The 22,444-nt window shown below is 38.4% G+C and overlaps 1 protein-coding gene across 2 annotated transcripts in view; it reads left to right on the forward strand.

The window, feature by feature from the left end:
* LOC117425482 (TOX high mobility group box family member 3-like) overlaps positions 1-22,444 on the forward strand; it is a 38,937-nt gene that overhangs the window by 10,924 nt on the left and 5,569 nt on the right. The window contains exons 2-3 of one of the 2 annotated variants that reach the window (XM_034042442.3): positions 12,194-12,259; positions 18,490-18,744. In XM_034042442.3, the coding sequence (XP_033898333.3) occupies positions 12,194-12,259; positions 18,490-18,744 (321 nt within the window). The remainder of the gene's footprint in view (positions 1-12,193; positions 12,260-18,489; positions 18,745-22,444) is intronic. The other variant, XM_058993955.1, reaches the window with a different exon arrangement.

The raw sequence follows: 22,444 nt of genomic DNA on the forward strand, positions 1-22,444 counted from the left end.
CCTTGTCTATGGGCATGGTGCTACAGTATTATTATGATAAATGGATGGTACAGTACAGTATGGTATTAACAATCATGTGATTGTTAATAAGTGACTGTTATGTTGTCCAGATTGCTGCTCTGCCAGTGTAATAAAAAAAGCAATACCTTCAATATAGAAAGTGCACTGTAAATAGCAGCTTCATAAAGTATGCTGTCGACAGGTGGAACCTTCCACAGTGCTGGAGTGTGCGAATGTGCAGTATGCAACAAGGATCCTGTACAAGTGCATTCAGAAGTCAAGAATTGTATTACCTGTAAGTGAGTCTCACAAGACATCTGAATCTGGCTCGGAGCTGAACCAGGCCAGGGGCGGTGTTAAGGATTTTCGTCATTACGTTGCATCAGTCAGTACACTCCAGAAAGACAAAAAACAAACAACATGGCGGGTAGCGAGTGTGGTGAGAGAAAAGTACAGCCTTGGGCACTGAGGAAGTGCAGGCTCTAGTTTCTCTGTGGGCAGACAGTGTGTTCACGAAGATCTAGAATCGTGCATCAGAAATGAGAAAGTTTATGCCTGAATTTCTGACGATTTGAAGCAAATGGTCATGAATCATTGACCTTTATCATATGAATATGAAGAAAAATATGTGGAAAATAAAACAATTCTAAACTTATTTACAAAAATATAGTAAAACAAAATACAGCTTTACCAACTACGACTCGCACAGCTTCTTTTTTTAAGCACCAAAATTAAAAACAACTCTAGTAAAAACACAACAGCTATCCTTAAATGGAATATCTTTGACAAATTCTATTTTTAAAACCTTCTTTTTTCCCCTTCAACAGAACTAATTGAACTTTATTAAGTTGATATAATCGGTTAAATTTGTGGATTATTAAGAAATTCTTAATATATTTACAAAATATAGCGATACAAGACACACCTGTGCTGTTCTATTAATTTTTGAACACCATTTGTTTGCTGATCTTTTGGCAAACTGAGTTAATTAATAACAATAATTAATAACAACTGTCTTTCATTGCGTGTGACGTCAGTAGCACGGCTCGGATCTGCAGTGGAAAAACAACCCAGGCTCTCCTTAACCGCACCGTGACGGCTCGCTACGGCCCCGGCGCGGCTCAGTTGTACATTGGAAAAAGAGGCATTTGAGGGCCATCCAGCTCAGGAGAAAGACAGGCATAGAGAGTTGGCATTGTGTCTGGTGCTGACTCACACGTACTGTATCTTCAGGGTAAACCCTCTGAGTTTGCAAATTAGGTGAGATAGGTTGGTTGTGTACTATCTGGATATATATATATATATATATATATATATATATATATATATATATATTGTAATGAATTCCACCTCTCTCGGGTTCGTTGCCCCTTTAAAAACAGTGACCCAACACACAGAAATTGATTTTTCTTGCGCGGTTGCGCTATTTTAATAAACTCCAAAACAAAAATACAAAAACAAACACCTAGCTCTTTATGAGCACTAACTACATAAACAGGAACTCCCTGACTAACACGGGACAGCTAAGCTGTTTCCCCGTCTTTTCAAAAACCCCGGTTTAACACAGCACTTACTTTAATTCAATGGCTACTCAGAGACAGCGCACCTCTCTGCCTCCTTCCACTCAGCAGCCCCGAGCAGACTGCCTGCTCTCTTTTTAAACCCCACACCTGGGTCTAATTCCCCAATACCGCCCAGGTGCGGATGATAATTAACAATAAAACAATTAAACAAATCAATTTAGCAATCAATCCAAACAAAAAGTGCATTCCACACAGGTTTCTCTCGCAGGGAGGTTTTAACCCCCTCCCTGCTGTCTCACCCATCCTGCTTCCTTACAATATATATATATATATATATATTAAACTTCACATTAAAAGCATAGTATGCACTACTATAATAATGTTGCCATCAAATGCAAAGAACCTTGAAAATGAATGATTTGATGGGAGTTTACGTAGTGTTTTTTTTTTTTTTTTTTATTACTGGCAGATCATTATCCCTTCCTAAACCACATGTCCCTCATTAAGTTTGATTCAGATGTATCATGAAGATCACATTGAAGAGATCCAGAGTACATTGTTAGGAAGCACAGCCGCTCCCTGCAGACCCAGGTCTGACAGCGATGCGAGAAGGCAGGTCAAACGAAAGCCTAATGAAGATGAATGAAGAGACATTGCTGTACAAGAGGCACGTGGTGGGAACAGGGCCCTGGCTGCTAAATGTGTGGTGCAACCTCACAGCTTCATTTATCAGTGCCATATTCAGGTGTAGAGTTAGCTCTAGTCCTCTGATTCGCCCTGAAAGGATAGGTCAACTCTAATATGTATGGCTTTGGTAAAACGTTCTCAAGTGTCTGCTTAGCTGCTAGTGTGTGAAGGGGATAGTAGAAACTTAGCAGAGGGAGACGGGGATACAGTACATGTTGAAGGTGAAAGTGTACAGTGTATTGATATGATAAATACTGGAATCCTCTTTCGACTTTTATTTCTGAAGATTATTTCACTTTTACTTTGCTGGCCCAGCACATGACTAAATTAGATTGATTGTATACTGTAACGTCGTTTAATCAGTGTTATGTTCATTATTGGTAATTATTTTTTTAATGTGTGTGTGTATATACAGTCAACCCTCTTTATACCGCCAGGTAAGGGCCATGGGCAAAAATGGGCAATAAGTGAGGGTCCAGAAAAAAAAAAAACACACAAACACAACCTTCTATGTTTGCAGTAAATTCAAACATTTTAATGTTTTAGTTATACAATTACAGTATCTCCAGGCCATTTTAACAAAACATTAATCTTTATTAAAAAAACACTAATTTAGTTTCAAATCACCCAAACAACAATTCCATAAAAACAAAAAAGCATTGGTTTTTCTTACTGAACTGTTATTTGAGCTTTACTGTTTGTGGCACGACTGTAAGCCTGCTGAATATGTTCAGGCAAACACCTTTTTTTTTTTTTTTTAAACAAAAAAGTAAAAAAATAAAAATAAAAAAATTCTGCTGTTTACAAAACTGATGCTTTAGTTTAAGTCAGCCTTCATTTGTGCAAAACCTGCACGTAAACAAACAAACCTCTTCCCGTACTTTTTTTTTTTTTTTTAACATTTACTGTGGTTTATAAAAGTCACTTATTTTAGACTGCGTCAAGCCTTTATCAGGTTAAACAAATGGACCCGTTCCATCAAGGTAAGCCATTTGTTTTTATCCATTAGAATGTCTGCAGTTGTCCTTAGATTAACAGTATGTGCCTCACTTAGGCGAGAAAACATTTGCGATGTCTTGCTGACTTGCTTTCTTATTTTCCTATCTTATACATTATGATTGCAGCATCTCTAAGAAAAACAAACAAACAAAACAAACCTGTCTTGCCAGGAGCAGTAAAGAACATACCGTGCAGTTCAGAAACTGGCTGGAGCTGATTCCTGCATGCAGAACTGTATGCTATGCGAGATGCCCTCTTTAAGAGGCAGCATACCATTGCTTGCTTGATAAAGGCTGTTTTGTAAACAGTCCTGATTTATGACTGGCACAAACTTAGCAATTGCAAGGCTTTCACATACAGTACAACATGTTGGGCAAGAAGCAGACTCTCCAAAGGTGCTTGTTGTGTTGGTTATCATATTTTTTTAGTTGATCTTACTGATTTAATTGTGGTGCATTCTTATTAGGTTGTATTGCTGTTTTGCAATCTGGTGTGTGTTTTTGAGTTATTTTTATGGTCACACTTTAGTTTAATAATCCATTTATAAATATCATATGGGAGATACTGAAATTGAAGAAGGAACCTATGAAAAAGACCTAGGAGTTTATGTTGACTCAGAAATGTCTTCATCTAGACAAGCTATAAAACAAGCTATAAAAAAGGCCAACAAGATGCTCGGATATATTGTGAGAAGTGTTGAATTTAAATTAAGGGAAGTAATGTTAAAACTTTACAATGCATTAGTAAGACCTCACCTAGAATATTGTGTTCAGTTCTGGTCACCTCATTACAAAAAGGATATTGCTGCTCTAGAAAGAGTGCACAGAAGAGCAACCAGAATTATCCTGGGTTTAAAAGGCATGTTGTATGCAGACAGGCTAAAAGAATTGAATCTATTCAGTCTTGAACAAAGAAGACTATGTGGTGATCTGATTCAAGCATTCAAAATTCTAAAGGGGCATTCAGAACAGAAAATAGGAACCAACTCCCCAGTAATGTTGTTGAAGCCGACACCCTGGGATCCTTCAAGAAGCTGCTTGACGAGATTCTGGGATCAATAAGCTAACAACCAAACGAGCAAGATGGGCCGAATGGCCTCCTCTCGTTTGTAAACTTTCATATGTTCTTACGTTCTAATTATTAACTTCAATAAATGTGGTTTAGCATTTTTTTTTTTTTTTTTTACCAAAGAATAACAATCACATTGTAATGGCACAAATCTAACTTTATGACCAGTAATTCAAGTTCCTTATACAGTAAATTGCTCATGAATGATTTGTTCTTGTGACACTGTCTTGATGTAGCCTGCCCATCGACTGTCTCGTATTTCCTAGAAATTCTTTATAACACATTTATAGATGCATGTGTAACGAGCAGTGTTGTGTGATGTGCTGCTGTTGTGGATGCTGCCCCCTGTCGGTGAGATGAGATGAGAGGAGGTTAAAAGACGAGCCCGGCTCTTTTGCACTGTGTTTAAGACGCTTGCTTGCGGTGCGCAGGGTTGCTGGTTCGCCTCCACCCTGTTGCACGTTATTGACTGTTTGTAAGGGACTCCTGAAGTAAAGTGCTACTGTTTTTTTTATTTTTTTTATTAGATTAGCACTTTCACTGGTATTGTAGTACGACTACAGACTTTGCAATGGAATTTGATTGCTCCTGCACCTGATTGTGTTCAGCACTTGACAGGTTGGTTTGTTTTGTTGGAAGAATCTGACAAGCTGAGGCTGAATAACAGACTTTAGATAATACTCCAATACAGCTCCACTAGAGGCTTTTACTGCACAGCAGCTCTGTGTAGCAAGCTGAGGGTCATGCAGCCACACGATAATTACTCTGCTGCTTGTGAAATAATCTCCTTTAGTATACAGTATTTTGGGAGACTTGTACTCCATTTCAGATTCATACTTGTACCTGATTTCTGTTCTTATATTATGGAGCTGTTATTGTCCTAGTTTATTCGCTGTACTGGAGCCTACCTTAAATAAGGGAATGGATTTCATTGCTGGACTTAAAGTACAGAACCAGAACTGCATGAAGGTAGTAAACACAGCCTAAACTCTATGCTGGGTACATAGTTTTTCATAACACTAACTCCTATTAAAAATACAGCAAGGGAGATTTCTGTTTGGTTCTGTGGTCCTATCCCTTAATCAGACTGCTTTCAATCCCATGTTAAGTGCATACTTGTCATATACTGTACAGTAAACCAGTTAATGTTAACCCTAATTTACATAATCACTGTGTTTTATTATTATTTATTTCTTAGCAGATGCCGTTATCCAGGATGACTTACAATTGTTACAAGGTATCACATTATACATTATTTCACATTATACAGATATCACATTATTTTTTTACATACAATTACCCATTTATACAGTTAGGTTTTTACTGGAGCAATCTAGGTAAAGTACCTTGCTCAAGGGTACAGCAGCAGTGTCCCCCACCTGGGACTGAACCAACGATCCTCGAGTCGAGAGCCCTAACCACTACTCCACACTGCTGCCCATATTAGCCTATTAATAATAGGATGTCCCTCCAATAACACTGTAAATAGCTGGGAAAAAATACAAATCTCCACCAAGGAGTGATGTGTGTGTGTGTGTGTGTGTATATATATATATATATATATATATATATATATATATATATATATATATATATAGATAGATAGATAGATACACACACCAAACCGGCATAGCTCAATAGATGTGTCTGTTTTCATTGTGTGCATCTCTGGAAATCATGTCCACACTCTTAAAGATCCCAGTAATTCATCACCAGCGGCGCACTTACCCAAGCTTTTTCAAGACACAGGTGCCACATTAAGTGAAAAGCAAACATCCAGAGCCATATGTTTCTATAATTCCAATTAATTTGCTACAGTCATACTGTTAATCTTTAGCGACTTGTTGATCGGCTGGAAAGCGCCCAGTTGTATTTTCTGTCAATAGTACAGAGCAGCATTGCCACAAATTGGAATCGTGTACAGTGCTGGGAAGAGAGCCAAGATTTAAATTAGACAATAACCTCTGCTCCCTATATTGCTTCTACTTTGCAGCTGGCGGCAGAGCGATGTGTTTAATACAGTCAGCCCTGCACTGTATAACAGACTGATGTATGAGTCACTGCTCAGCACTGTGTGTTTCTCACATTTATATAGATTAAACAACTGGTTGGTAATACACTTAGTTACAGTGATAGAAACAACAAGCAAAACTAGGGCTAGTGGGTCAGTATTGCGTTACTGCAGTGTTTGAGATGTGGTTCCCTTATGAGAAGCTGAATATGAAAACAACCTTTATAATATGTAGTTAAAACAGCAAACAAGCATGCTGTCAAGGTAACGTTTTATGTACAACACAAAGGACCTTTGTTTTTTTCATATACGTTAATTTTCTAAACGGGTGACATACTGAACAGTGCTATATTATTTTTAAAATTGGTAAACTTAGGCTTTTGTTTATTTTGGAATATGTGTATTGTGGTCATATTGGAATGAGATGACATACAGTCCTGCTGGAACTAACTTGTTTAATAAGTGAGAATTTAGCCTAGATTCTAACATGTGAACAATGGCTGCATCACAATACATAGCTCACATGGCACTGTGATAAATTCCACAGCCTGGATGCAGAACCAGACAGTATTTTGAGAGAATAAACAGACCCGTCTTCGGCAGACCTCAATAGACTATCACCCGTGAAACAGTGACAGACTTTATTTGATCAGAATAGGAGTGACTGTTAGTAACTTCATCCAGGGAGAAACATCAAAGCTATTTGTGTTCCACCTTATAATGAGAATTAATGAGCTTGATCAATTACATTACGGACAAACGGGAGCCCTGACCACGCCGCATCATACTGAGGTCTGTGGTAGAACAGGCAGCCTTTCAAAGAGGAAGCACTGTAATATCCACAATAAACAAAGTACTAAAGAAATACATTGTATTAAATTAATAAAGTAATTAAATAAATAAGAAGCTGTCTTTCTGTACCAAAGCCCTGTTTGTTCTGTATTGTTCTGTGAAGTACATTGATTACCTCCTGAAATCAAACCAGGGTAAAAGTCTGGTAATCTGCTGGAAAGCAGCCTCTGGCTTGTCCCATCTGGATTCTTTTACTTTCGCACATTTGCATCTTCAAACATTGGCAAGTGTATTGCTTTCCTCACCCTAATGCTGCCCCGGATTAAATATTTACCAGTTCTCGTGATCGCGTCTCATCACTCTAACCACTTAAGATTTTGTGTATGTTCCACCTTGACTACAAGCTATCGTTTTAACAAAACCAAAGCCCACCTCAAACAGAACCATCTAGAGAACATTGCAGATCAGCATGGGATTAGCCATTTACGCTGTTTAATTTACAGGACCAGGTCCAAACAGTAGTTGGAAGCAAATTTGATGCCAGTCAAAGATTATTTATAAAAAAAACAAGCAACAAAAAAAGCAATCCAGTATCTTATCTCAAAGCTGTCGGTCTGATATGAGGCGAATCTGGTTGTCCATAAATTTTTGTGTGTGTGTGTGTTTCAACAATGTCCCATGCTATTAAATGATAAAAGGCCTACAGTTTTAGGATTAGGATTAGTATCTCCACAGGTCTAAAACCAAAGTAGCAAATTCCTTGCTTTTGAGCCATATATATGTTAAAATACCCCATTAGCAAAGAACATGTGGCATACATCACTAATGTATTTTAAGATTACTAATGTATAACAAGATAGCTTAGACTCCAACTGTTTAAGTCAAGGACACAATTGGATTGCGAATATCTTTAAAAAAATCCTTTCCTGTCTCTCTCAGTTATCTGAAGCAAATGTAGTAGTAATAAAATTAATTGCTGTAGTGTGTATGTTATGTGCACATAAATTATCATGTAAAAAGCGATGATGAACAATATGAATGTGCAGCCTGTGAACTTGTTTAGACAGCTGCCGGTTTACAGAAAATTGCACGTGCTATAAATTAGTTTTTGTTTGTCCAGGGCCTTGATATCAAACGGTAGTTTCAGAGATTGTGTTCACCTAGTAGCAGCTGCTTAAGGAAGGGGGAAGATTGTGATTGAGAAAATAGATACAGTGCATGTCTAGTCTAGCTGTGCCTTCTGTAGTATAAGAGTAAAGCTGCCTTTCGCCGTGCGACTTCTCTTGCATTGTTCTAGTCGCCTTGTGGACAGTATTTCTGTACAGCCAGATCTCTTGAAAATGAAATTAGCATGGACATTATCTTGCTGGAATGAAATGTAGGGAAATGTAAGCTTAATTAAGGCCATATTGACATGATAATGAAGCTGTGGCTGTGAGCTTCTCAGTGTGATGCCGTAGGCGTGCTGGATTGGTTCATGTGACTACTGTACTGTACATTTTAGGGTGCAGGACTGCTTTGCTGACATCGTATTGGGAATCTGCACTTAACCAAGATTTTGTATAGTTTGAAAAAACAAAAACAAAAGCGAAATAAGCATTCATCCGAATGAATCAGCTTTATAAGTTTAGTTGCCATCAGTAAAACATACTTAAATATCATGCCCATCTTGGTAATGGGTTTTATTCTCCTTTTAAGTGTAGCAAGGTTGCTCCCAGTGCTGTTTTCAATATCATATAGATTGTGCTGTACCGGTATGAAAATGCAAATCTAATGCTTTACCTACAACTGGCAAGAAAATAAGAACATGGAAGAAAAACAATGAAGCGCCGTGTTCAAATAATGTTCGCTGAACTGCAAAGATTTGTTCTGCGAATCTGTGGCTTCGGAAAATTAAACCCAGTTAAAACAGAAGCAGTACATGAATAATTAAAGGAACATGCGATTTGAACGGAGTCTCACAGTATTGTAAGTGTCTGGCAATAAACACACGCTTTCATGTTTCTAAAAAAATCCCTTCTCTTTCATTTAGTGCCATCATTTCTCCTCACAATGACACCGCTCCATCAAGGTTTCCTTACATATAAATCATCTTGATGCTTTCCCTTCCAAGCATATCCATAACAGTACTGAAGCCACAATGTGCAGTAATTGTTGTGTTAGTTTCTGCTTTGCACCACATTAAATGTACTGCCTCTCCAGTTAAAATCCTGCAATCCCACTTTCACAACTGGCCTTCATTCCTGCTTTCCTGTTTAACAATGTCAGTGATCAAGCGATCCATTTGCACCTAGCTATTACAGTATGTTTCAGCATTGGTTGGTTTTGTTTTGCAATTCCATTCTAAATAAATGCAGCAAAACATTTGGCATTCAGTGTGGTATATCTGATTGCTAAGCTTACATTAAACGCTGTTGATTTAGACCTCCTGTGGCTGCCAAAATGCTTTCTGTGCATATTGTGTTGTTTGCACTAATAAGGCTGAAGTAGCATTAGTCCGGCTTCTCATCTTTTAATTACATGCCGTTCATTGTCTGTCCTGACCCACTTTTTCATGGCTCCCCACCAGCAGCACAGACTTTGCAATCTCACATAATTTAATTTGGCATTTTGTTCAATCAAACAGACTGTGAGCATGATGAGGGGATGGCAGGGCGGGGCGAGGGGGGGATATATTTTTAAAAAAAAAACCTCACCGTTTGTTCCTAATTAACGTCCCTCTCGTCCATTGTCTTGCCCACTGCGCTGACAAGCATCGGTCAGCAAGAGGAACAAACCCTGAGCAACTGGTCCAGCAAGATGTGGAATCACAGAGAGGTTGTGAAGAATCAGCTTGGGGAATCAAATCGTGTCATTGAACAGGGGATAGCTACTGTATAGCCTACTCTACACAGCACTGTCATTTTGCATGGTGATCTCGTATGGGGACATTCTAATGCTATAGTGCTACTTTGGAGGTTAATCTTTGGATGCAAATGCATGATGACCTCATATGAGGATGCAATTCCCCCCATATAAAGCAATGGGGAAAAAAAAAAAATTGAAAGCTGTTTTTTTTCAGCTATTTTCAATATTTCATGGATGTAAGGGTTATAGCTGGGATATGGGTTGTGATTACTACTGTACAAAGTAAACCAACTGCCGATGACAGGACCGTGATATAAATGGTGTTCTAATGTACATCACAAGCACATGAATTCAAGAGGGGCAGTCGTTGTATTCAGGATTGAGGCTTGTGCTGACAAAGCGTCTCTGCAAAGGAGCCCGCTTCTAGCTCCAGCGAGCGCCAGTATCGTTGTTGTTAAGTGTAATATGTCATCGCTTCTAGTAAATGATTTCCATCACGCAAGTTCATATTAAAGAATGAAATTAAACATTTACAATTTTATTAATCCTTCTTCTGAAAAGTGTTCAAATAATTGCTACCCCTGTTTTTACAGTATGTTCTGTAATGTCAGCTAAGAGAAATTACATACTAAATGCGATTTGTTCTTTTTTATTTTGGTAAGACCAGTAATTGTGCGATTGTAATTTTCGAGAGATGAGCTGGATGAAGGTTCATTTCTGTTCTGTCATGCTTTTGATCAAGCTTAACTAAGCCTGGTATGACAATAATGTTGAAAAATAACTTTGCATGCCATGGATCTACAGGCTCTGGCAGGGGTTATCAACTCAAAATCAACCCATGTATAGAAGCAAACTTCAGGTAGGAGCATTCTAAATGATTAGACTCCTGAAGCCACCTGCTGTGCCAATACTGAGGGCTTGTGTTTCTGTACTCAGCAATGCGCTACGCTGTTAACACTGTTACTGGGTGCTTTGTGTTTCTACAGGGTATATACTAATTAATGGATACCATTCGCAGTTGATTAGCTGCAGTTCCTTCCGTAATTACATTCGCATGCTTTAACCGGGGAAAGAAAAAAAAAACAACTACTGTAGTTCTAATTTGAGAACTCTGATTGTTTGGGGCCCTTTTAAGACAAAAGCCTTTTTTGTTTATATATATTTATTTCCCTGATGTATTGTGTTAAGAATGACTTAGTAATACAGGAAATGTGTTCCATATTAATCAAGTTTGGTAATAATGAGTTCTGTACTTTTTCATAGAGCGTCAACATTTTTTTTTTTTTTTTTTTTAATAAAGCAGCAGCCAACACAGGTCGGTATCTGAACAGCGGTTATTAATTATTAAGTAGTTTTGAATGATCATAAAAAAAACTGATTAAAAAGGGTCTAATTTAGTTTGAGGCTCAGATGCCAGGCTGTAATTCTTCATTGTTCTGCTCTGTCCCAGTTCTTTGTGTTTCTTATGGAAAGGGCTGCCAGTACCCAGTGGGGCTGGGGCTGGGTATTGAAGGGGGGCTTTGTAGAGTCGCTGCCCATTATAAGTGGCAGACATCAAAAAACTGTAAAACAGGGGCATTGAGGTTACATTGTTCAAGCCGGCCCTGCCTCTGCATCGCTGTTTTCAGTCTAGTCGCTGCTACATGTAGCTTTCTGTTTTCAATGTCTTCACTGCTGATACATACTGTAGAACACTATTGCCTAAGGAGGTTACTGAAAGTTAATAACCTAATACTGTATCTTGCACTTTGCTTTGTGATGCAAAAATGTCATTAATTGCCATCCTGTGGCTATGAATAGCCACCCTGGTTTCTCATTACTTTTATATTGAATTGGACGTGCCTGTGAGCCTCTTTTAAAGTGACAACAGACTTCCACACAGCAACACGCACACACACACACACAAGCACACACACACGCACGCAAGCACAGATCTTGAGCAAACAATGTGGTTACCCACTGTAGAGGCCTGGTGGGCCATTATGATGAAAATGTAATTAAAATAAGAAATATTTGATGATTTAAGTGTTTTAGTCTTAGTCTTAGTTGTTAGACAATCTTTTCGTGTGTGTCTGTGTGCGGGTGTGTATGCATGTTTTATATTATAAATGATGCAATACCCACTCTCAGTGCAACAGCCACAGTGTTGCAGAGATTACTGCTGCACCTCCTCATTCTGCATACATTCAGTAGCTGTTGTAATTGGTCTTATTCGAGGAGGGTATCTAAAGCATGTTTCCATTTTCATTTTTCTTTTCTTTTTCAGTTTGGGAACAATAACAACTACATGAACATGGCGGAAGCAAATAATGCGTTCCTTGCAGCTAGTGAGGCAAGTATACTGTCCATGCTTTTCTCCTTGTATCAAATACTTTGATTGTGAAGATATCCTGTATGCTTACTGTAGGCTGTGTTTTTCATGCAGTGTTACAAATATAATGCACATCATTTAGCCTAAATAAATATAAATATGCACCAGAGTTAAAGAAGAAATTGACTGGTTTATATTCAGGACGATAACAGATTTATAATTGCAAAGTGTAACTAATCCCTTCAAACGATAAACAGTACACCGACACATCAGCCTAATCCCTTGTTAATGGCAGTCAATTAGTCTGCACTCACAAAATTCTCACCTCCAGTTATTCTTATTAACATAACAGCACTGGAATACTCACAGAACTCAGCTTCTACAACATTAACTGGCTCAGAATGAACCAGCGACTGCATGTATCAAGCACAGATGTCCTGCACATCACAGGCTCTTGTGATTGCAATACAGATCATAGCAGCAAACATCCCGTTGAGAGGAATTACTGCACTTCAGTAATCCTCAGACAGCGCCCTGCTTTTCTAAATCATCTGACTGTTGAGTGGTGTTTGTTCATGTGATTTAATGCCCCTCATAGGTTAACATGCTTTCCCTCAAACTGAGGTGTGATGCTGCATGCAGGCTCATTGTACACACAGCACACAGTATAGTGAGGTCTGTTTGCGCGGTCATATTTTTCTTAATGCTATTAACGGTTTATTTACAGCTATTCAAGCACATGCCTTAGATTGTTAGTAATCTGCAAATGAAAAAAGAGAACTAAGTAACTGTCAACTGAACTATTTGCATTAGATAATACAGTATGTGCCTAGATAGTTAGGATAGGATACATAGATGTGTTGTAAAGCACTGTCAAAGGCATGGAAATGTGAAGGCTTACCTGCACGTGGTCATTTACAGATAAGCATGGTGATGTATTGTTAAGCAAAAACTATCTGTACTGTAAGCATGGGAAGATGCTACATTTACAAGGACACCAGCATTATACAGATCAACCACTGTTTTGATCAATTAAATAGAGCAGGTATAGAGAAAGATATTCTATCAGAATAAATCAAACAAAAACTGGGATATTCAATTACTCGTACATAAAAGTGTGGTGTTGTAATACACGTGCACGAACGTGTTGTTACAGGGATGCAGCTCAAATAAGAGCGGTGGCAGTTATAACACAATGATGTCATATGGTTTTCAGGATTGCTTGCAATAGTACAGTATGCAGCAACACCATGAAACCGAACCAAGATAGACTAGGCAACAACTTGTGGTTGAGCAACCAGAATGGTGTATTGGTAGAGAAACGCAAAGCCAGTGTCTAAGAACAATATGATGTTTCATTCTGGAGTTTTTTCAGTTTTCTTTCTCCAGACGTTGGAATGTAATGTCAATGAAAGCTCTGCTTCTAGCAGCTGTTCAGAAACTATTTAATTCCAGCTGTGATAATTCACAGTGTCAGACGTTGGCTGTTAAATGTTGATATAACAGTCCTTCAGATTTGCATTTCGTCAAAAGGTACAAATGTTTCAAGTGTTAGGGTATAGAAGGCATTATACTGTAGCATGCATTCTAAAGAAGGCAGCAGTGTGGAGTAGTGGATAGGGCTCTGGACTCTCGACCGGAAGGTCGTGGGTTCAAATCCCGGTGGGGACACTGCTGCTGTACCCTTGAGCAAGGTACTTTACCTAGATTGCTCCAGTAAAAAAAAACAAAAAAAACTACTGTATAAATGGGTAATTGTATGTAAAAATAATGTGATATCTTGTAACAATTGTAAGTCGCCCTGGATAAGGGCGTCAGCTAAGAAATAAATAATAATAATAATAATAAGTAACAATGTAGTGTGGTTCTGGTATATGAGGATTAATCTCAAACTGTAGCAGTGTTGGGCTGGTAACGCTGATGTGCAGTACATTGGTTTAAACCAGAGATTGTGGAAATAAAGCCCCAACACATTCCTGCAAGTGTATTTGTTATTTCAGAAAGAAGACGCAACATTAAGCGCTGTTGTAAATGTTGATATTTAAGCGCTAGGTATTTTGTTTTTAAGCTTTGATAGTGACATTATTAGAAAGGCATGGTTTTTCTTGCATGTGTCAACTGCCTTCTCCCATATAAAATGTATGCTACCGCCGTAGTACGTTTAATCTGAAAGGTAACCAATGAATGAATTCTATGGTTCATACGCTGTGCTGTCATAAAGTGCCAGATTTACAGACACCTACATTGTTAATTGAATACACCATAAGCATATTGATAACTCAAAAGTATATGAAAGCCACAACAGTACGATAACAATGACATTATAACCTGTGTGTTTTCAGTAATTAAGCTGTCTAAACAATAATTTAAAAAGACATGCATTTTCAGTCTCTGAACTCTTCCCAAAATCACATTTGAAGTGTTCACAGGAAGGCTAATAAAGAATGCTAATTGCCTCCTGAACAGAGTTACTGTGTATCTCTTGCACTAATTCTGTATGTTCTATTTCATTAGGCAATAATGCTGTATCAAATGAGACACAAATTACAGTTGCATCTGTTGCTGCACATTCTCAGCCACAGCCAGGCTAATGGCGCAGTGCAATTACATTTTTAAGCAACAGCTCTTCACAAAGGTTTGAGCCAGATTTGTGTGCAGATACCAGCAAAATACACCTAATAAATCTGAGCAGAGCCTAAAAATCCACTCATGCCTCTTGTACATTTCATCAGTTCTTAGCTTCAGCAGAAACAGAGGACAGCAGAGTCTGTCATCGAATGAACCAGCCACTCGACTCGGCGCCAGGCTGCTGCTGCCATAGCTGTTCAGGCTGGAGCGTTATTGCAGGGTAACGCGCTGTGGAATTCCAGTGGAAGCGAATGGCAAAGAGAGGTTCCACTTGTCATATACAAATTTGCTACATTTAGGCTTGAGTCCTGGGGAGGTCATTTTGTTTTTTTTTAAGCTTGAATAGTCGAGCAGTCACGACAAGTTACCATTTACATTACTCTCCTCCTAAGCTTAAAAGCAGCTGAAAATTAGATTTAAGAAAAACGATAACAATTGTTTTCTATTCACATTTATTATATAACTAGCGATTTTATCACACTGTTTACTCATCGGCATGCCCTTTAGTGATGTATGCTTATATTGTATTTCAAAGATTGCTGGTTATAGATGAGGCTAGTGGTGATAGATAACATGTTTTCTACCATTTGCTGTCAGTCCCTGTTCTATTGTTTGATTGCTGGTGATAAGGACATAACTATTATATACCTCACAGATTAGACTCTGTCGATCAAAGAATATTGACGTACTGAAAGTAGCAGTCTCAAATTCCATGAAGCTAATGTAATCTGATTAGCAGAATATATCTATATCTATATCTATATCTATATCTATATATAGCTCTGGAAAAAATGAAGAGACCACTGCAAAATTATCAGTTTCTGTGGTTTTACTATTTATAGGTATGTGTTTGGGTAAAATGAACATTTTTGTTTTATTCTATAAACTACTGACAACATTTCTCCCAAATTCCAAATAAAAATATTGTCATTTAGAGCATTTATTTGCAGAAAATGACAACTGGTCAAAATAACAAAAAAGATGCAGTGTTGTCAGACCTTAAATAATGCAAAGAAAATAAGATCATATTCCTTTTTAAACAACACAATACTAATATTTTAACTTGGGAAGAGTTCAGAAATCAATATTTGGTGGAATAACCCTGATTTTCAAGCACAGCTTTCATGCGTCTTGGCATGCTCTCCACCAGTCTTTCACATTGATGTTGGGTGACTTTATGCCACTCCTGGCGCAAAAATTCAAGCAGCTCGGCTTTGTTTGATGGCTTGTGACCATCCATCTTCCTCTTGATCACATTCCAGAGGTTTTCAATGGGGTTCAGGTCTGGAGATTGGGCTGGCCATGACAGGGTCTTGATCTGGTAGTCCTCCATCCACACCTTGATTGACCTGGCTGTGTGGCATGGAGCATTGTCCTGCTGGAAAAACCAATCCTCAGAGTTTGGGAACATTGTCAGAGCAGAAGGAAGCAAGTTTTCTTCCAGGACAATGTTGTCCGTCATGTGTTTTTGTTCCTTGTCGTGGACCCATGTGCTTCAGAGCTGCCTTGTTTACCTTTCAAAACTATTTAAAGGGATAATCAGGCAGCCAACATCTGAGGAAAGTCGATTTTGCATCTTTTAATCTCAGATCAGAGCCTAAGCCTCCCAATGCAGAATTAGGCAAGCTTTATGTGAAGTGACACTAATGGAGACTGTGGTGTTACACAGACTACACTCTCGCTGGCACTGGCAGTCTGGCACCTCATCACTTTGGATGTAAGACAAATAATGACAGATGACAGGTTCTATATGCAAGAAAAAGCTTATACACCCCGTGTCTCCATTTCCAGCTCCCCTCATGCAGTTATTCATTTATATCATCATTAACAGTACGAAGGATGACAATTCTGAGCAGATAATAAGATCTAAAATAACAGGCAGGGGGTTTTGTTCTTTCTTTCTTTCTTTCTTTCTTTCTTTCTTTCTTTCTTTCTTTTTTACTGTATAACAATATTCCATATCAAGCTGTCTCCAGCGGCACTCTAGGTAAATTATTTTGATAACTAATGCCTGATTTGATAATGCACTAGTATATATCTTTGTATTTTAACTGTACTGTACATATTTGAAAGGATAATCAGTATCTTGAGAAGAAAGGTAAAGGAAGGGACCTGGAAGTCCTTTGTCAAACTGGCCTGGTTCTGACACATTTTCATCACAGCATTACGTTCAAACATAGCAAGTGTATTGTCATCTAACCCAATAGAGGGGGACAAATGTTCAATATGGTAATTCGTCAGAACCAAACACAAAACATGTATGGCAGAAAATATAGCACCTTGTGGTAATCTGCTAGAATGAATTGCATTATAAATAACTCATATATTAGATTATATTATTCTAGCGCAAAATATTGTGTTAATATATAGTTGCAATGGCATTGTTTGAATTTATGCTTCACACACACATTGCATTTGTTATTCAAAGGCCCCCGCCATTATAAAAGTTCACTATAGTCAAAGCTAAGAATAAAGGATAGTGAAACAAACATAGGTAAGCATTGTGAAGCCCAGAACGGTATGGTAAAGAAAAAAGAAAAACATTAATAGTGTAGGTGAGGAATTCTGCAGTCGACGAGCCATATAAGCAAATGAACCATGAGCAAAGGTTTTTAATTCTAGGGGTTTAAGGATTAAGCTGTTTTGATTAGCAGATCAAAGCGCAGAAGCAGCTCGAGACATCCGAGCCAATCTTCTTTAAAAGGAATATATTCAGTCAATGTGACATGCATGTTTTCGTCACACTTGTTACCAAGTGTCTGTAGTTTTGGATTAAACGTTTAATTTGTTGAGCCTAATCCTCCAGCGATGGCTGATGGTATTTTGTTGTTGGGCTTCTCTCAGCAGACTTGCAGTTCAGTAGCTGGCGTGCTGCTTTGCCACAGAGCAATGGCATTATAATTGAGTTTGGGTGGCTTTACACTATGTTAATTCAAACTTTGCTTTGGCTGTGGTGTCAACCAGACCCTCCGGTTGTGTCAGAGCTGTTGTTGTGGCTTCCGGTACTATATATTTCATATGTACGTCACCAGGACATTCCCCTGTTAATGGTACATTTTGCTGCAGTGATTGATATCTTATCAAAAACTCTTTCTTTGGCTAGTCTCTGAAGTTATCGAAGACTCATCCAATGTAACACACATGTTTATGGACCGACTCAAAAGGCACTGCCCTTGCTCTGAAGATGTCCTTGCTAATCACATACTTACTCGACTGTAAAATGATACAGTCAGGTCTGAAAATCCCATATAAACCGCCTTGCATGCGGTACAACAACAAAGTTAATAAAGATGCTAAAGCTAGTGTTACAAAACAACAGTGGTATTCACTCATTATGTTTCTAGAGTAAACACACCTATCAAGTGATTTACAGCACGTTACTCACATACATGCATTGTATTGGGAACTGCCTTGGCCAAACCTAACAGATGCACTGTTAACACAAACATTTTTGGTTTGACAATGCATTTAACTAGGCTTCCGATCGAATGTTACAATTGGACGGTTCTTGCTATGGATTTCCTGCTGTCCTCTTGTTTTAAAGCCATGTGTTTTATGTGTTGAATGTTCAGTAATGTCCCCGGATGAAGGCTGACTGTATCTTGTTGCTGGTTGTTTTTTAGCAGACGTTCCATACCCCTAGCCTGGGTGATGAGGAGTTTGAGATCCCCCCCATCACCCCACCTCCGGAGACGGAGCACGGGCTCAGCATGGCTGATGGGGCGTCCCACTTCCCAGGCATGCCCGGCCCTCTGGCCACGCATGGAAACGAGTTCACACCCCAGTTCCCCCCTCAGAGCCTCGAGCTGCCTTCTATTACAATATCTCGCAACCTCCTGGAGCAGGAACGGGTTCTCCTGAACAATGGACTGCCAGGGGTAGGTGGCCTGTTTGATTTCTCATATGCAGCAGCAGCAAAAAAAGTGAGATCAGATACCAGCTCTGTACAAGTCCTTTGTGGCCTCCTGTGGAGAAAAGGCATAAAAAAACATAAAATATGCAAGAGAAATGCAACACATTTTCAGCACTTTAAATCTACTGTCACAAGGAATATTGTTGTCTTTCTTTTCTTTTTTCTGTCTTTCCATTTCTTTCCTTTTCCCTTTTTTCTTTTTCTTTCTTTCCTTTTCTTTCTTGCTCTTTTCTTTGTTTCTTTCTTATGCTCAGCTGGCAGTAGGCAGATGCACTGTAGTGATGGAGCAGGTGCATACAGAAGAAAAACAGCCTAGTCACCCAGGTTGACTTGCAGCTGCACTAGAAGGTGGCAGTGTACTCTAGTTACAGACATTCTGCTTGATAATTATTTACAAAGCCCACACAATGTTAAAGAAGAAAGTGACAAACAAACAATCTGGTGTCGCATTGTAATTTTCTCTGCATGTTTAATATTGTTGCTGCACAGTTTTTACATTGATTACCATGCTGTGCTAGACCGTGGAGGTGGCAATGGACTTGAATCTGAGATTCATTCATGTTTTAGGAAGGAATTTGTTGTTAAAGTGAAATGATCGCTTGGGCCTGGGAACAATGCCTTAAAAGTAATTGTTTTATGATCTTCAGATTATAAACTTTTCTTGCATTAAATGCCAGACGCTCAGTTCTGCTGGACAAGCTGAATATACAATAGTGGCAAATGGCTACAATACATGGCAAATATAATTCAATCAATAGACATCCAAACACCACATGGATGTACATTTAAGAAGTATGACAATATTGTGCTTTTGATTAGTTAGCAAAACATCCTTAAAACTGCAATCAGAAAAGAACCCAATAAATGAATATTGTTGCTGCTGCACACAAGCCGATATTTCCATTCTAATTTGTGCTGCTGTCTAACATTTATATTGATTTTGCACCACACTGCTGGTACAAAACTAAGGGCACATTTAAAAAATATTTGCAATGCATAATATTGCCTCAGAAGGCTTTCGACTAAAGAATTCCATTTCATGGTCAGTTAAGCTTTCGGTATCTGGGAGAAATGAAACCCTTAAACAACTATAGTGCTGTGTTCATACAGCTTAATAGAACATTAAAACAGGTTTTTATACTAGTTCTATAATACTTTATTATAAGTTGCATGTGGGTAAATATTTGCATTCAGTTCAACTTCTTTTTTGAATTTTGAACAGGGCATTGATGTGGTGAGCTGTAAATTCACAAAAAAAAAAAAAAAATAAAGCCATCATTTTCCATGTCTGTTTAAATTGCATCCCTAAAGCAGTGTGCTCTTCATGCAGCAGCTATTGTGATTATGTGTCTCACATTTTGAAATTATGAATCAGGATTCATTTGAGAGAGAGAGCTGCTTATCACTTCAATCAGCAAACTATAAGCTTTTTAGGCTGATTACTCAGATGTACCAATCCTTGTTTTCTAATGGGCTGTGTTTGTCTTGCAAATTGAGTATGGGATGCTCTCCTGCTACATTAATAAATGCTGCATTACACCAGAAATCTTTATCCCTTGCAAACCGTGAAGTCATTATTTATTTAATGTGTTAGTCTAAGCATCTGACTTTCAATGTTATCCCCAGATTTGTGTTCAGCTGGGCTATCACAATTAGCACATAGTGCTTGTTTTACTAGACAATAATATTAGTAGTAGTCGTTGTAGTATGGGATTGTTTTTTAAATATATTTTTTGAGGGAGGTGTTTGAAATAATTGTAATACAGTAAAGTGAATGTACTGATACTCTCAGAGCCTACAGTATAGTAGCACACTCACCTGCAGATTGCAGTGCATTGCTTGGGGCTTGGTTATAAATAGGTGATGTTGGTGCCCCTGTATGTCTCCCCAGGGCAGCCTTGTCTAGCTGCAGTACCTTTGAAAGGCTTAAATATAATAGCATTCTTCTATGCAAAGGTTCAAGGCATAAAGAAATATCTGCATTATATCTGCACACTTAATTATTTACACACAAAAAATGCACAGCCTGGCAGATTTGTTTAAAACCACTAGCAATTGCATACAGTTTGCATGCAGGATTTTTGAAATTTAATAAACTGCAGCAGGGTCTAATAGATTGCAATGCACAAAGCATGTCCAGCACAGTACTTGTTGTCATGCAGTGGAACTGTGAAAAGAACCCTTTATTTATTAACACCGGTGATCACCTGCTGTGCAATACGGTAACAATGGAACAAGATTAGGGTTACTCCAAAACAACGCTGAGCGTCATCTGTAATACGTTTGGTTAAAAAAAACAAAACTTTGCATTCAAACTCGACGCTCTTTCTCTGTTGCCTGTTTGGATAATGTTGAAAAATTATTCCCGACCACAAAAGGTGGCATTTCTTTTGAAAATATGACTAGTGTTGCGAATGGTTTTCTTTCTTGCTCCGCTCTGTAATCTGCCGTGTTGGCTGAGTAGCACTGACATCAGTAGTACATCAATTTCAGAAAGTGGATTTTCTTTTTTTTTTACTAGACAGCTATTGTGACATATTGGGTCAGTCAGAAATGAATGATATTCATGCAAGCATGCAATACTTGTAATGAAGTCTCACTCTGACCTTCTGTATGATTGATTCTGTAATTTAGTTTTCTCAGTCAGTGCCTGAAATGAAATGAAATCATGTTGAACAAGTTTTAAATACCCACAGTGTACCAGGAGAAATGGAAAAAAACCCTGCAGCCCTAGAGGCAAGAGGGAGAGAGAAGGAGAGAGAGAGGGGGAGAGAGAGAGAGGGGAATGAAGCTGCAAAAAAAAAAAAAAAAGCGATTTATCTTCATGCTATTATAGCCTTTGCCAGCATTCAAAATTTCATTTTTCTTATTTGGCTTAAGTACTTAATTCTGCAGGTAGCTGTAAATGGGAAAATAAAATACTGTTCCCATTTAAAATGACAGGACAGGAGTATGTGCAAGGGACTGATAAACTATCTTTAATAAGACTGACCTTTCATGCTGGTGAAAGTTACTGGGGGGGATTCATCCTCATAATTACCATATAGATTATTTTATTCCTCTCCTGCAATGAAACATTTCAGAGAGCATGGCTGCTGATTGAATGGAAATTGAACTTGCTAACATTCTTTTCAGACTGTTCTATCTCACACGGAGGGGGCATTAACACCCCCCCCCCCCCCCCCCCCCCCAAATTTGTGGATCTGATATCTTGAGGACCAGATTGTTGTTCCTTTCATTTAGATCACACTTCACATGGTCCCCCTCTGCATATTCTAATGACAATAATAATCATTCACAGTTTGCATTTGTATTTAGTTACATTATGATGTGCTGGTATCTGGCTTTGTCACAGTTTGTTGGGTGTAAGCAATAGAGGTAATGCAGGATCTAAATAAGCATTTTATCATGTGTGTTTTGGTTTGCTTGATGCATTCAGCCATGGTTAGGATTTTGTATGTATTTGGAATATGCGCTTGCGGCATTTAAACCCAGCATTTAGAATTACAGATCCATTGCACATTGCTCGTTATTTCAGTGTTTGGCAATTGCCATAAATTTACGCTTTGGCCATGCTGACCGTAAACTGTCATGCAGTGTTCTTTTATAGTTTGAGATCGCAAAAGGCTGTAATGAGGGAGCACTGCTCCAGTATTCCTAATTGC

This window comes from Acipenser ruthenus, chromosome 20, assembly GCF_902713425.1.
Source record: "Acipenser ruthenus chromosome 20, fAciRut3.2 maternal haplotype, whole genome shotgun sequence".
Taxonomy (NCBI): Eukaryota; Metazoa; Chordata; class Actinopteri; order Acipenseriformes; family Acipenseridae; genus Acipenser; species Acipenser ruthenus.